Below are 13,810 nucleotides of genomic sequence, written 5' to 3'. Positions count from 1 at the left end.
TTTAATAGAAGCCATAATAGTGATTTCAGACATTCTCAAATCTCAACTTCACAGATTATTATGGGTAAATAAATACCACCAATACAATAATAATTGAAGCTGTAATACAATTTTTAACTACTCCTAAAATCTTAATATCAGGCCATATGTAGCAGCCACCGTGAACCCTCATGCTGCTATACCACAATGAATCCTACTCTATATTATGATTGGTTGAAAAAAAATGTATTCGATTAAAATTTATTTATTAAATATTTTTTTGACCAATCATAATTTATGACAAAGGAAGTAATATGAATTATGGGACACAAGATGCACTCCCCTATTTCACTGGTCTCGTAGTGGAAGGTAAAAGTGCATTTGCAAGTGGTGCATCAAAGAGCCACCTTTTAGGGAGAAATAGAGTCAAAGACCCAAAAACCTTCATAATAGGAAGACCATGATTAAATATCAACAATGAAATATTTTAGCTTTAGGGTTATGTTACAGGAAAAGCCAACACCTACTTTTTAGAATAAAGAATGTAGGAAGGTACAAATTTTATTGAATATTATTTCTCTGTATTTAATCATATATTAATAACTGATTTTGAAGATGCATAATAATGCACCTTATTAGTAGCATGCATCATGCACCCTAACTTTTAAGGATATTATACATGATGATTGATGACATCCATCTAAGATACAAAATCTATATAGATTGTGACTTATCTAGATAGCAAATATGTGTTATGGGTATTTTTCTAATATCTGTTCATTACAAGTTAAATATTTTAATTAATATGACAAAATAAAATTGTTTGATATTATACTTTTTTTACAGTGAGAATATATATGACAATTTACTTCATACAAGAATTCAAATTCAAGTGAGTATGTGTTTAACATGAATCAGAAAACGGTCCAGATCTAATACCTCTTGGAAGTTTGGGCGTTAATGAATGAAGTCAATGAAACACGAACATGTTGATATTTCAGGAACATCATGAACTAAAGGAAAAGAGACATAATACATTTATTCTCCATATACAATATACTACTCAATAACCAGAAATTTAATTGGATGACTGTAAAACCTATAAATATTATATGAGAATGAATGGTGAGAGATAAAATGTTAATAAGATAATAGTCTTAGATTTTAGACTATTCCATTATATGAGTGGACATACTAGACAATCCATGATTAGAAATGAATGCATGGTATAAAGTTGATGTAACTTCTGTTATAGAAAAGATGTTAGAATCACATCTCAGATAATTTAGACATGTGTGAAGGAGAATAATAAAAACTGATCATAAAGAGAGCAAATCAAATAGAAATTAGTCCAATTTCTAGAAGAATATGAAACAAAGAAAAACCATAATAAAATGATAAAAGAAAGACTTAGAACTCAACACCTTATCAATAAACATTACTTATAATAAAACAATTACATACATTTAATACAACCAAACAAGTTTCAAATCACTGTGAAAATGCAGGCGATATCCTAAAGATTCTGAAATGTTGGTCCTTGTACTACCAACATATATGTTTGGATCAGCTTGAATCCAATTTCCACCAATAAATCATGACGTACTTTGTTAGTAAGGTTCCCATGTATCGTAATATAAAGTAACTTCATTGGTTGCCCTTTCTTTCTCTTCAAATCAATCTCCATCTCAAGTACAGTACTTTGATTTAATCAGACTTTATCGAATCAAACACTTGTTAAAGTAATTTGGATAATTTCAAACCAAACTAGGATTAAATTGATGGTCAAGATGAAGTACAAATATTATTCCTTCACGAGTGGATGTAACTTTACCTTAAATTACCTAGGCAAAAATATTATTCTTTTAGGTATAAGTGGACTCGTACTATTAATTTAACCAAAGTAAGAGTAGCAGTGTAAATCTTTTATTAGTGGTCCACCCACTAGAGAAGAAGAGTAGCTGTCAAAATGCTACCACTTTTAAAAGCATCATTTGATTTCTGAAAGTGAAGGTACATACACACCATTGAAGGAACTCCTGCACTAAATACACCAACTATTGATTTCGTGCAACTACATCAACATAGAGATGAGGAACTTCAGTGACAGTAGTATCACACAGAATTAAATCAAGCATGCTGATCCCAATTTGAGTTCCTAATTAGTATTATGTTCACATTATATATTAGCTTTTGTCCAGAAACACAAATGTGGTGCAAAAAAAACACAGTTTTGTAGATGTCTGTAATTAGCATCAATTAGCAAGTGAAAAAAATATATCACGGATCAATAACTTAAACTGGGTCACAAGAAAATTAAAGAATTCCTCATTGAGAGAAACACAAATTTCATCAACTTACTATATTGCACGATAATTAGGATTTTATTTATAAATCAAATCATTTCTTTGTTAAGAATTTTGATCGAATAAACTTTTAGGGATGTAGTAGTTGACCAGGAATGAAGAACTCAGTAAAATGAAATATTATACCAACGTTTATTTATTGGTAAAACTCCGAAATCCCCATAAATAAGCTTCTATTTCAACTCATCAAATCGTCCTTATGGACCAGTTTTTGGGGTATTGTTGCAGAAACACAGGGTTAACTATGCACTATATTGCAGAAGTTCAAAAAATATAGTGAATTCTGAACCACGTGGATGTTCATGCATTTTAAGGAACCAATAGAACAATTCCTAGTCTACTTTGCGGTCAATGGTCGACCAACAAAACTGATATCCATTCTCAGTGTAATGCGGAACTTTGTACAAAAATATCTTATATCCAGTCAATCATACAAAGGATCAGATCCAAAAGACACTGGATGGAATGGATATATATATGAAGGGGCAGAAATATAAGAAAATGTGTGTATTGTAAATATTTCATGAATGTAATATCTATGCACTGTCAGTGAAATAATGGATGATGAAATGACAACGTAAACGTTTTTACATTGCTCTCGTTTGAATCCGTCCGATCACATACAAATTTTATCCACCATGCTTGTCCTTAACTCCAATTTAAAGTTTGGTTTAACAAATAAACTTGCAAGAAATGGCTATTGAAGATTGTAACCTAGATCTAGAAATAATACCTATAGACGTGTATAAAATATCTTGCCATGTCCAATTGTTATAAATCAAATTCCTAAATCTGGTTTTGGCAAACGGGAAACTAGTTCTCTGGAAACCAGGACTATCTTAGTATAGGGTAATCAGAGTTTTCATTTTCAACAATGATGGCACCCCTGCCAATTTTCCAATCCTAGAGATCTGCTTGCTGTTGAAATATACAACTTGGGTTTGAAATTAGACAAGGAAAATAGAAGTGGTTTCTTGACAGGAAATGAGCTTGTTTCTTATAATCAGTGTAAAACTATAAGGAATCAAATGAAAGAGTACCATACACTAATTCATTTGGACAGAGCACCTAATTAATAAAAAAATCAAATGCAATTGTTATTAATTCATTTGGACAAACACCTAATTAGGCATCTCATTTATAAAAAGTAAAATACGACTACATTCGGGTGAAGCACTTCCAACATTACAGAACCATTTGCCTAACTTTCAGTAAAAAAGGAGGCAGATATTCACGACATCTTAGATAAATACCTTTAAAATAGCCCTGTTTTTTCTTGTTCTACTACTGAATTGTTGATCACAAGTTATTACCAATTATCATGTGCTATCAGTAGTATATTGACAGTGTTCGGTGGTGCTGCAGAGATGCAAGCTGAACACCAGAAGCCCAGAGCCAAAGATCCAGCTCCACACTGAGCACCTGAAGTAAGTGGTTACAGATTTAAGTCATAAAAATAGTGGAAGGACAAAATAACGGGTTAAGCTAAAAGCAGAAGGCTTTTCAGTTTCAAATAGAATGAACTGGTGCATAAAACATTAGTAACAGCTAAAATATGCAACATTTTCTTGCTAATACATTGCCAAATTCTCCAATTAAAGGAAAATTTCGTAACAGAAGGATATTTACAAGTTTAAGCAAGCGACTTAATCGTTTGAATAATGTAAAATTACAAAGGGAATCACCAGTCAATATTCTTTACTTTTTTTCACTTCAATTTTTAATAGATTGAAAGAAATAGAACTCTGCATGCACATTGGAAATGGGCTATAAATAATACATGCAAACTCACCTCTCTTCCTGATTTGACACTTATAAGCTCCCTCATTTTCTCCACAGCATGAATAGAGCAAGCTCGTAGTTCAACTTCCTCCTCAGTCCCAGCGCCTATTTCTCCACTGGCCTCAATAGTACTGGCAAGTGTTGGACTATATTTTAAGACACCAAACTGCCGAAGCACGGCTGGGACAATATAGTCTGCCATTATAGTCAGAGAACCGATGTCTTTGAACTCACCATATCCCTGGCCCCTAAATGCACCCCATAAATCTGCTGCAAATATCTGAGCTCTTTTATATATAAATATCTGGCGGCCTTTGTACACTGAATGGTCTCTAAAGCCTACAACATTTCACCTTTGGAGTCAATGGACCAAAGTCTTTGCACATAACACATAAACTTCAAAATGTAGCATTTTATTAGTCATTATTTCTTTCAGAGCTTGAGTAATAAAGGTTAAGAAAAGAAGAAAACCAGCTAGATACCAGGAAAATGACGCGCAACAATATCAACAAGATTCGCAGCTGATTTTCCACAGCACTCCACAATATTAGATGCTTTTCCATTAAAACTTCTCTCCAATTCTATCCCAACCTAACAATAAATGTGAAATGTATTACTCATGGTGACCAGGCTTGAAGACATGCTTGTTTTCATAGCTAAATCCATAGAAATAGAAACCAGCAAAAGGAATGAAACTCAGGAAAAGTAAATATGAAAATAATTGTGATTGAAGGTAACTTCAGCAATTATTTGTTTTACCTCATGAAGTAACCTAACACGTTCATCTTCCAAAGGGAGGGGTCTAGGCCACTTCAAAAGCTCGCGTAGTTGAGGACCTATTATTATGAACTGATTTTAAGATTACGCTATTCATGGAAAAGCATTTCAATCGATATGCATACCATGCTGAAATCAACAGAACATAGGTGTGTCTCATATTTATATCTACCCTTTCACAATTTTACCAAGCCATAATTTCAATCGATAATGAAAACAAAAAAACTAAGTGAATGATTATGTTCTTTACACATTTGTCTTTTCCATACAAATATATGGGTGTACTTTAGAAAGAATGGTAATTTGCATACAGGCAAACCAAGAACAAGGCTGCATTACCAGTGTACTTTTGAAGACGATCAGCATCAAATGCAGATTTATCGTTTTGAAGAGCTTCCTTTAGCCCAGATGCCAAGTCATCATAATTCAAATCCTTATCTGAAAATAGATTAGCAAATATGGTTCCATTTCAAACAACAGAAAGTATGGCAATGTTAAAAAACAAGGGGGAAATGTTGAAAACATATGAAGCAAAATATTGTAGAAAAAAAAATAACATTAAAGATAAGGATATCCAAACTTGCACCCTCTTGCATATTCACAAACCATTTTCATAACTTCAAAAATCTAAAACACGTTCTGCAGGAATATCAACTTATTCATTCTATCTATAACACTAAAAACTGTATCTTAATCCATATATATCCCAATATGATTGAAATCCTATACTAGAAACCCTGTACTCTGAAAACTCAAATATGACATAAATTTAAGAACCAATCATAAAAATAGCAACAACAAAAAAAGAGAAATTTACACCAAAACCGGGGACCATAAACACCTTCATTAAGATACTAAATACTTAATATAAAAATGATATTTGATTATCATTATCAACTCAAAATGAAGCATAACAGAGCGTACCAGGCCAGAAGCAAAAATTGAGAGCGTCCAATACAAGCAAATACTGAACAGAGAGTGGTCCATTATCACAATAATGAATCCCTTCAAAATCCCACTCCACCTTGGGAATGGTATCAATAGTTTTCACCACTTTCTCAATCGCTGAAAACAACAACACAAACATAAATACCCGCAATTTATTTTATTTTCCGTAATACACATTCTGAAACATTCTTTATTTCAAAAAATAATACGAAACATAGAAATGGAAAATAAAACGGCATTGGTAGTTAGTAATGGAGAACCTTCAGAATCGATGAGTACGTGGGAGGAGCGGGTAGCGACCCAAGCAGAGCTTGCTCTAACATTGTCCATTGTGTTTTCAACTTGTGACATAGGAACAGAGCAATGCGGCGTCGTATTTGTCTGTGTGAACCCTAAAACGTTTTTTTTTTTAAAACTGAGAAGTTAGTAATAGAGATAAGGTGCGGGAAAGGTGGAATTGTTTACGTCGTTTACATGCAACTCCTTCAATGTTTCCCGGGTTTCATGCTGCCTTTTCTTGACGTGGCATCGGCTCGGCATAAATCTTTCGAAAAAGATAACATGTGATGACACATTTATTTTTTATTTTTTATTTTTTATTAAATTATATTTTTATAGAAAAACAAGTATTTATTTTTTTATTAATTGAGAAAATCTTGTTCAAATTATATACCTTTATTTTTTGGAAAATGATTAGATCATGATAAATATTTGATTTAGAAATCATGCATGTCAGTTTCCTTTTGTAGAATATATATCATGATTCATTTTTTACTACTAATGAGAAATGATTATCCCATTTCAAAAAGTTAAATGAAAAAAAATAAGCTATCAACTTTTTAATGATATAAATAGGAAAATGAAATTATGCAAATATATATTTTGCATTTCCTACACAAATTAATTATGGACCACCAAGTTATCCATCTCATTCAAGAATAGAGGCTAAAAATGGAAAAGGATGATGAAGTTCACATGCTCACGATACACAATTGTTGAAATAACTTCTTGTGGGATGGCTTTTTACACGTTTTTCTATTAGCTACTGGAGTTGTGTCAGTGTGTATGCACGTGTTGGTCAATGATATTTATCTCCTGTTTTTTATACAAAATATTTATCTCCTGTTTTGACCTAGGTGATATTCATCAATGAAATTGATATCCTATTTTGATATTTAATTTTATGTATACACACTTAAAAGTTTTACATAGAATGTTAAAAATATCCACAAAAATAGCTATACTGATTATCCATAAAAATCATTTAGGAGTGAAAATGATTATCATGATAATCACACATTCAATACTCATATATTTATAAATTTATTTTTTAATTAAGTGTTATATATTTTTATTTTATAATTATATATTACCTTTTTATTATTATATAATAAATCTTAGTAACTGAAATATAATAATAAATTTTATATATGTCTAAATTTTATTATTCATATAATATTTATTTTATATATTGATAATTATAGTATATTTTTAAATTTAAAAACTTATTAGATACCCACTTAGTACATGTATGTCATGAGAAATTGTTATCCACACCCACCCATTGGTATTATCATCCCTAATTTTATCACTCAATGTCTTGTTTACCATTTTATGAGTTAATTATTATTAACTCTGAAATAAAATTTATACACATAATGGTTGACCATGAAACGAGTGTGTAGAAAATTAAACATAGATATTATATTATTATAATACAAGATAATTACTAAAACAAGATTAAATAATAAAATAGAAGTACAATTCAAAACATAAGGAAAACATCTACCAAACACGTGTTAATTAATGTATACATTATTAAAATATATTTTTATTAAACAATCAATTTTTTATACACCTGATAGACACTGATGCTACAAAAATGAGATAAATGCCTAAATACATCCAGATACATGCTAGTAAATACTCTATATTGTTATTATAATCATAAAAGATTTTTTATCCAAAAAGGTTTCGCATTGGACAAAATATGAAATAACACAATTTTCGGTATATATCCTTAGCATTAGATAGTAATTTTTTAGTAAATATGCTTCGGATTCTAGTCAATGTATATAGTAGATATGTATTTTTAATTAATTATCATAAACATGTTTTTGTTACAAATATAAAATAACCATAGGATAATGTTTGAAAGTAATTCTCATGTTTTGTCTTTTTCTTTATTTACAAAGTATTTATATTAGCAATCTGAACTATTGACCACTCATCTCCTTATGGAAAAGAGACATAACCTTTAATACCTAAGAGGTATTGCTAGCTTATGTCAATCCCTTGTAGTTATTAACTTTGATCTCTTGTTTTTTTTTTAGAAACTAACCATTCATTTCGTTAATATTTCTCAGAGATGCTGTAGAAGATGAAATTGTTAAGAGTGATGAGAGAATGACCCTATTCCTTCAGAAAAAAGTTAAACAATATTTTCATGGCCATACAGCAAAGGAAGAAGCTCACCTTTTCAAAATTTTTATGATTGACAGAATTGCTGTTTTAATGTTAGCCACATCCCTAATCTAATCTCTCCAACACTAGGAATGAATAGGTATACACAAGAGTCCATAAAAAATTAACTTCTAGCAATTGGTGTAATTTATCTACACCTTGATTTTTAATTTATATTTGGTTAAGTATCCCTAGTTTGTAATTCCTTCAATGACATACTTTGGATTATGAAAGAAAAAATCAATTAAAATTTCGACAATTGATGCCCATAATATAATAATTCTTGAGTGGTTCCATCTTATTAAATATTGAAGGGTCAAATAATCCATAAATATTTTACAAGAATAAGAAAAGAGCAGGCAAATGAGAAAAATAAATGTTGGTAGAAAGTACTCCATGCTTCATACTTTTTTTACAGTCAAGGTAGAGAGGAGCACTTTCCAACTGATTTCTTTCTAACATAGTACATACAATGAATATACAATTTGAAGCTGGTTATACATCAACTGCAGCGGCCTATAATATTCTATATCCACATTGTGGCCGAAACCATGGCGCTATACCAACGCCTTTTGTTCTCAAGATCTTTTCGACCAATATTTTCCATCTAGTTTCGTCTTTCTTGCTTTGTTTTAATATCCTCTGCTTAAAGTTCCTGAAATACCAAAAAACAATTACGGTTAAGTTGAATGGTTGAGCTGCACTAAGTAAGATCATAGTTAGACAGTACACTAAATTATTAGAGAAAAAGTCCCCAATCTGGTCACAGAAAGGTGTTAAAAACTATGTTATCACCCTGTGGCGATCGATGTATTAAATCTTTGACAGATTGAATTGGTGGCACGGAAATTTTAAGAGTCTATATGAAGGACTGAATTGACGGTTTACTCGTTATTGTTACCTGCACAAAGGAACTCTGCAATAATCTGGATCAGCACAAAGTCTAGAGTGTAGCTCCAAAAGTTGCCACATTCTCTTGCAGTGAACACAGCCTCCTGGGACTCTTGGCTTGCAGCCAGCAAAATGACGAACAAGCAATTCTAGTCCCTTGCATGCTGTATATTTACATGGCTGGTTTGCTTTGAGGTCTTTATCATGAGGACCAATGGTTTTACAACCATCTCTACATATGTGAACAAGAGCTTCCATTGCTTCATATAATTGCAGGTAGGTCTTCCTTTCATTCAATTTTCTGATCCTCTCACTTTTTGCCTGAATGACCAGTTCATTCAAAAGCAATTAGACAATGGACTAATCAAGTTACTTGGGGTAAAGATAAAACATTAGAATAAGGAGAAAATGTCAGCCTTACATTTTCTTCTTCCGCCACGGACAGTAGAACTCCCTTTTCTAAAACTGGGTGGCTCTGTTTCATTGCTTTCCATCCTTCTGACTCCAAAACAGCTTTGAAATTTTTTAGCATCATACGGTGACAAATGAGGCTGAGCCGTGGAGCATCGCATAGTAATGAAAGTTGAAATACATCAACTACATTATCTATTGTGAGTACATCCAACTCTAGCTTCTGTTCACATTCGCTCTTCAAGTGAGGGACCACATATACATGTGACAGCACTAACAAAGGTAGGATGAATTCCTCCATTTCTTCTTTCTCGTAACTGCCAAACAAAGGCAAATAAACTTTCAGCATATTTGCATATCAATATAAATAATGTAGGACTAGGTTGAGTCATGGCACAGTTTTAAAAAAAACACAAAGGATGAGTCCTGTAAGTAAAATCAGAACTTATAGATCAAGATTTTTGGTTTTATTTTGCCAAAAGTACTAAAATACACACAAACTTGGATTACAGTCAAAGATAACTCAGTCAATTTTGCTCAGCAATAATGATCCCCTGCCGCCTCAAAAAATATCATGTTTAAATCTCAAATTTTTACTAACTTCAAATAATTACACTGAGTAAATTTGAGTTAACAAATAAAGAGAATAAGACCAAGTGTTACCCCCATAATATGGGTGATGATAATGATTCATGCACAAACTGATGATTCTTTTAGGTTAATAGAGGGATTGAACTTACCAAGAAGAGTACAAGAATTGGATAAAAGCTCGAACTGCATCATGTGGAACCCCAGAAATTAAGATTGATCGCCACCGGTCAAGACGTTTAGCTTGCTTCAGCATGCCTCTTAATACAGGAGAAGTCATGGCCTGTTCACATAGTATGATGTTAGTGGTATCTACAAAGAACGGATTCAAGATGGAATAAAGGTCTACCCACTTTTCTGTTAATGAATAAATGACAGAATACGAGCATTCCATGTTCAAAGTAAAACTTCATTCTAAAATAAAATATCGAAACACGAATTACTTCATTTTAAACTCAATTATAATCCAAATCAATTTTACAAAATCATGATTTGCAAAGCTCACCAGTACACATGAATTCATTGGCGATATGTTGTGACTGTGAAATAATACATGTCTATCAAATAAAAAAATGCATTAGACAACATGAAGGGGAACGAAAGAAGTTAGGAACTTACAAGAATGTTAGAATGGGCATAAACAACACCACCGTTTTCAGTATTAATGCAAACATCTGCCTTATAACCTTCAGAAAAAAGACGCCCCCAAAGATCTTTAGTTGCTGAAGAGACATAGCTGCGTCCTCTTGATGCGTAATTATTCTTCAGCAGACACTTAGAGGAACAAACGTTTGCTGCTGGAGGTAAAGGAGGTGGCGCTGGAGTTAGACTCTTGGTTTTGCTGAGAGATTTACAACAACTGCTGTCCATGTTCTTTCGCCCTCAGATTATGCTACGCTACTCCACAAATAAATACAAAATCAAGGTTATCTAATGCTCTGGAAACTGATGGTGGAATACTCATACTATTGTTTAAATACACAAATAAAGCAAAGATGGCAAGCATTCAATTTAAGAGAAAAAGGTTCAACATCTTCTGTCGTAAAAAGTATAGCACTTCACTACTTGTGTGGTTAGTCAGGAAAATACTTAATTATTAAATTTTTAACTTAAATACATTTGTTTCAACCAATACAAGTAGTGAAGAAAAAGATATGCAAATTCATATTTTATCAAGTCCACCATTCAAGAAAAATAATTCAAATAAAAGTGATTGTATATAGACACTTCTTATATATTAGTATACTCTCCAATTAAATCTCATATTTCACTAAAATTTGGATAAACTATTCCACGTAGATTTGGATAAAATCTTACACTTTTATGCTAAGTTGTAATAATAGGTATAAAAATTATATTTTTCTTCACAAGTATTAGGAATCTTGTTCAAGCTTGGCATGACCATTATACGCGGCAAAACTCTCTCTACCAAACACAGCTGTGATGCACTGGAACTTGAAACTCGTTATTAAGCTAGGATAACTATCAATTCATCTATGTTTTTGTTGTTTTGTAAAAAAATTATTATCAAGAAGGAAAAAAACAACATTAGTAAAGTTTTTTTCTATATTGATAGGATTCTTATTGGATTTAATTGTAATAACAATTTATCTAAACTTTGGTCAAATTATCCACGGAATTATTATCATTCCTCCTACTATAAAAAATCAATTAAATTGGCATAAAATATTTCATATCATAATCAAAATCAAATTAAAATAAGAAACAACTTGCAATGCGAGGAACAAATCTTAATAACAAAGATGAACAAATTGAGATCACAACATGAAAGGAAGGATGAAAAAGGATATTAGGTTATACCTTGTTAGAGCGTTCCTCTCTGAATTTCTAAAAAAAAATTGAAAAAATAGCAAAAAGTGCAAAAAATCAGAAGCTGATGGAAAATCACTTCCTCCAGAATCATATAACTAAAAATAATCCAATAACCGTTTCAGGTGGAAACTCTAACGCAAAACGACGACGTTATATCGTTCGTTTAGATACTCAGAAATGGAAAGGAGAGAGGAGAGTTTTAGAGGGTAAAATAAAATAATCCAGAATCACCCCTCTCTCCTTCTTCCTAAGCACTTTTTTCCTCAAGAGATTTATGACAAAAGGATATAAATAAATTAAAAGCTACAATATCTATCTGTCACTCTTCCTTGCTAAAAATATCCAACAATAGTAATCTGCACGTTATATTACGCCACGAATGTGTTGTTTTTTTGTTTTCTTTTTTCAAGTTCGATGAGTTGTATAAAATTATAGAAGTGTTGACTATTCAATATGCAGAATAGATATTGAATTAAATTGTTTGTAGTATTAAGGCAAAATATTTATTTTCTTAAATTGATTATTCAGCTTTTTGTTGATTTAGATTCTTAACTTTACTTTTCTTATCATATTTCTTTACCTGTTAATTTTTTGTTAGTAGAATCTTTGTATATTTTTTCTAGTTATGTTATGGGCTTTGTATACGCCCACCTTTATAAGAAAATAACACTGTCACAGAATCCTCCATTTTCCATAAGCACTGTCACCTGCATGAAAAAAAAAAGTTAGACGGTCCTCTCATAATAAAAAGGTAACAACTTCAAAAAATAAAGGGAAATTTAATTTTTAATAACAATTTTATCTTTTTTATTATAATAAAATTTTATTTTTATCATTAAAAATGAAAAGAAAAACTTGTATTTGGCTATAACTAATTAAGTCATTTTCTTGTGGGCAAATCAGTTGTCCACTTTGTGATTTATTCTCTATGAAACTATATTTCTTTTTTAGTAAGTTAGTATATATTTATTTCACATTTTACATTTTTTAATCAATGAAAAAAATATATGAAGGGAAGCACAAAGTGGGACAAAGAGTTGTTATTTTTTTCTCTGTCCATTATATTTGATTATTTCTTTGTTTCTTGACTTTAAAAAATATATTTTGTTGTCCGTTTATGGCAAAATACCATTGGGCCTTTGTGTTTTTCTATATGTGATAGAATCTGACAATACAGAGCTTAAAATGAGAAAGAGGAGATTATTCCTTTGACATGGGCTTAAAAAGATAATGTAAAGCCCATAAGTACATTTACACGAATGGAGAAAGATTATTTCATCTTCATTTTATCAAATTTCTGATGTGCAAGAAATCAGCTTGGTGAGGCCATCAGTGGATGCTATTCTTCATTGGGTGGTGAATAGAATTCTTTGTATGGGATGTGATATTATAAGTGGTAGAATGGTCTTCCTACCACCACCCATTAAGATTCAACTATTATCACTTCGATTCGTCTCTCTCATCTCAAACTTTTTCCGAGCCAGCTCATACACCATACAAGGGTTATGAACCCGCAACTCGTATGGGCGACAAGCGAGTAGGTGCAAAGTTTGGGTTCCTCCAACACACAATAAACATAGAGTCCCTTATCATGTGGTGTGTAACCTAGCCTCTTGTTCAAATAGTCTAGCCACGAGTCACATGATGTTCTCGGTGCATGCCCAATGGTGCACTAGCATGATGTCTTGTGTGTGGTTCATGGTGTCTAATGGTTGGGAATGCTTTATGCATAGTGTATAGTTCCTTATGCGTGATCTTGAATGCAAGGTAAA

General features: G+C 31.8%; 2 protein-coding genes across 4 annotated transcripts; both read right to left on the bottom strand.

The window, feature by feature from the left end:
* Positions 3,651-6,280, bottom strand: LOC109332418 (UPF0553 protein-like). Its single transcript, XM_019567394.1, has 7 exons — positions 6,113-6,280; positions 5,829-5,969; positions 5,244-5,342; positions 4,887-4,963; positions 4,610-4,718; positions 4,138-4,466; positions 3,651-3,767 (listed from the first exon to the last, which is right to left on the bottom strand). The coding sequence occupies exons 1-7, from the start codon at positions 6,201-6,203 to the stop codon at positions 3,675-3,677; spliced, it is 939 nt and encodes a 312-aa protein (XP_019422939.1). The 5' UTR covers positions 6,204-6,280; the 3' UTR covers positions 3,651-3,674.
* Positions 8,603-12,335, bottom strand: LOC109332154 (BTB/POZ and TAZ domain-containing protein 4-like). Of its 3 annotated transcripts, none has more exons than XM_019567010.1 (6): positions 12,027-12,335; positions 10,824-11,105; positions 10,358-10,488; positions 9,628-9,934; positions 9,217-9,527; positions 8,603-8,970 (listed from the first exon to the last, which is right to left on the bottom strand). In XM_019567010.1, exons 2-6 carry the CDS (start codon positions 11,073-11,075, stop codon positions 8,832-8,834), a joined length of 1,140 nt encoding a protein of 379 aa, XP_019422555.1. In that variant the 5' UTR covers positions 11,076-11,105; positions 12,027-12,335; the 3' UTR covers positions 8,603-8,831. The 3 variants fall into 3 exon arrangements, with proteins under 3 accessions (XP_019422555.1, XP_019422556.1, XP_019422557.1); XM_019567011.1 differs by having other exon boundaries at positions 10,824-11,102; XM_019567012.1 differs by lacking the exon at positions 12,027-12,335 and adding an exon at positions 11,523-11,539.

Source organism: Lupinus angustifolius, chromosome LG18 (assembly GCF_001865875.1).
Source record: "Lupinus angustifolius cultivar Tanjil chromosome LG18, LupAngTanjil_v1.0, whole genome shotgun sequence".
NCBI classification, from domain to species: domain Eukaryota; kingdom Viridiplantae; phylum Streptophyta; class Magnoliopsida; order Fabales; family Fabaceae; genus Lupinus; species Lupinus angustifolius.
Note: the sequence above shows the minus strand (reverse complement) of the source record. Positions and strands in the feature narration are given on the sequence as shown.

Coding starts and splice junctions, on each gene's coding strand:
- LOC109332154 (XM_019567010.1), bottom strand. CDS start 11,075: ATGGACAGCAGTTGTTGTAAATCTCTCAGCAAAACCAAGAGTCTAACT. Junction 10,489..10,823: donor ATGCCCATTCTAACATTCTT/GTAAGTTCCTAA, acceptor CTATGTGAACAG/GCCATGACTTCTCCTGTATT. Junction 9,935..10,357: donor CAATTCTTGTACTCTTCTTG/GTAAGTTCAATC, acceptor TTTGTTTGGCAG/TTACGAGAAAGAAGAAATGG.
- LOC109332418 (XM_019567394.1), bottom strand. CDS start 6,203: ATGTCACAAGTTGAAAACACAATGGACAATGTTAGAGCAAGCTCTGCT. Junction 5,970..6,112: donor CGTACTCATCGATTCTGAAG/GTTCTCCATTAC, acceptor TGTTGTTTTCAG/CGATTGAGAAAGTGGTGAAA. Junction 4,964..5,243: donor TCGTCTTCAAAAGTACACTG/GTAATGCAGCCT, acceptor TCATAATAATAG/GTCCTCAACTACGCGAGCTT.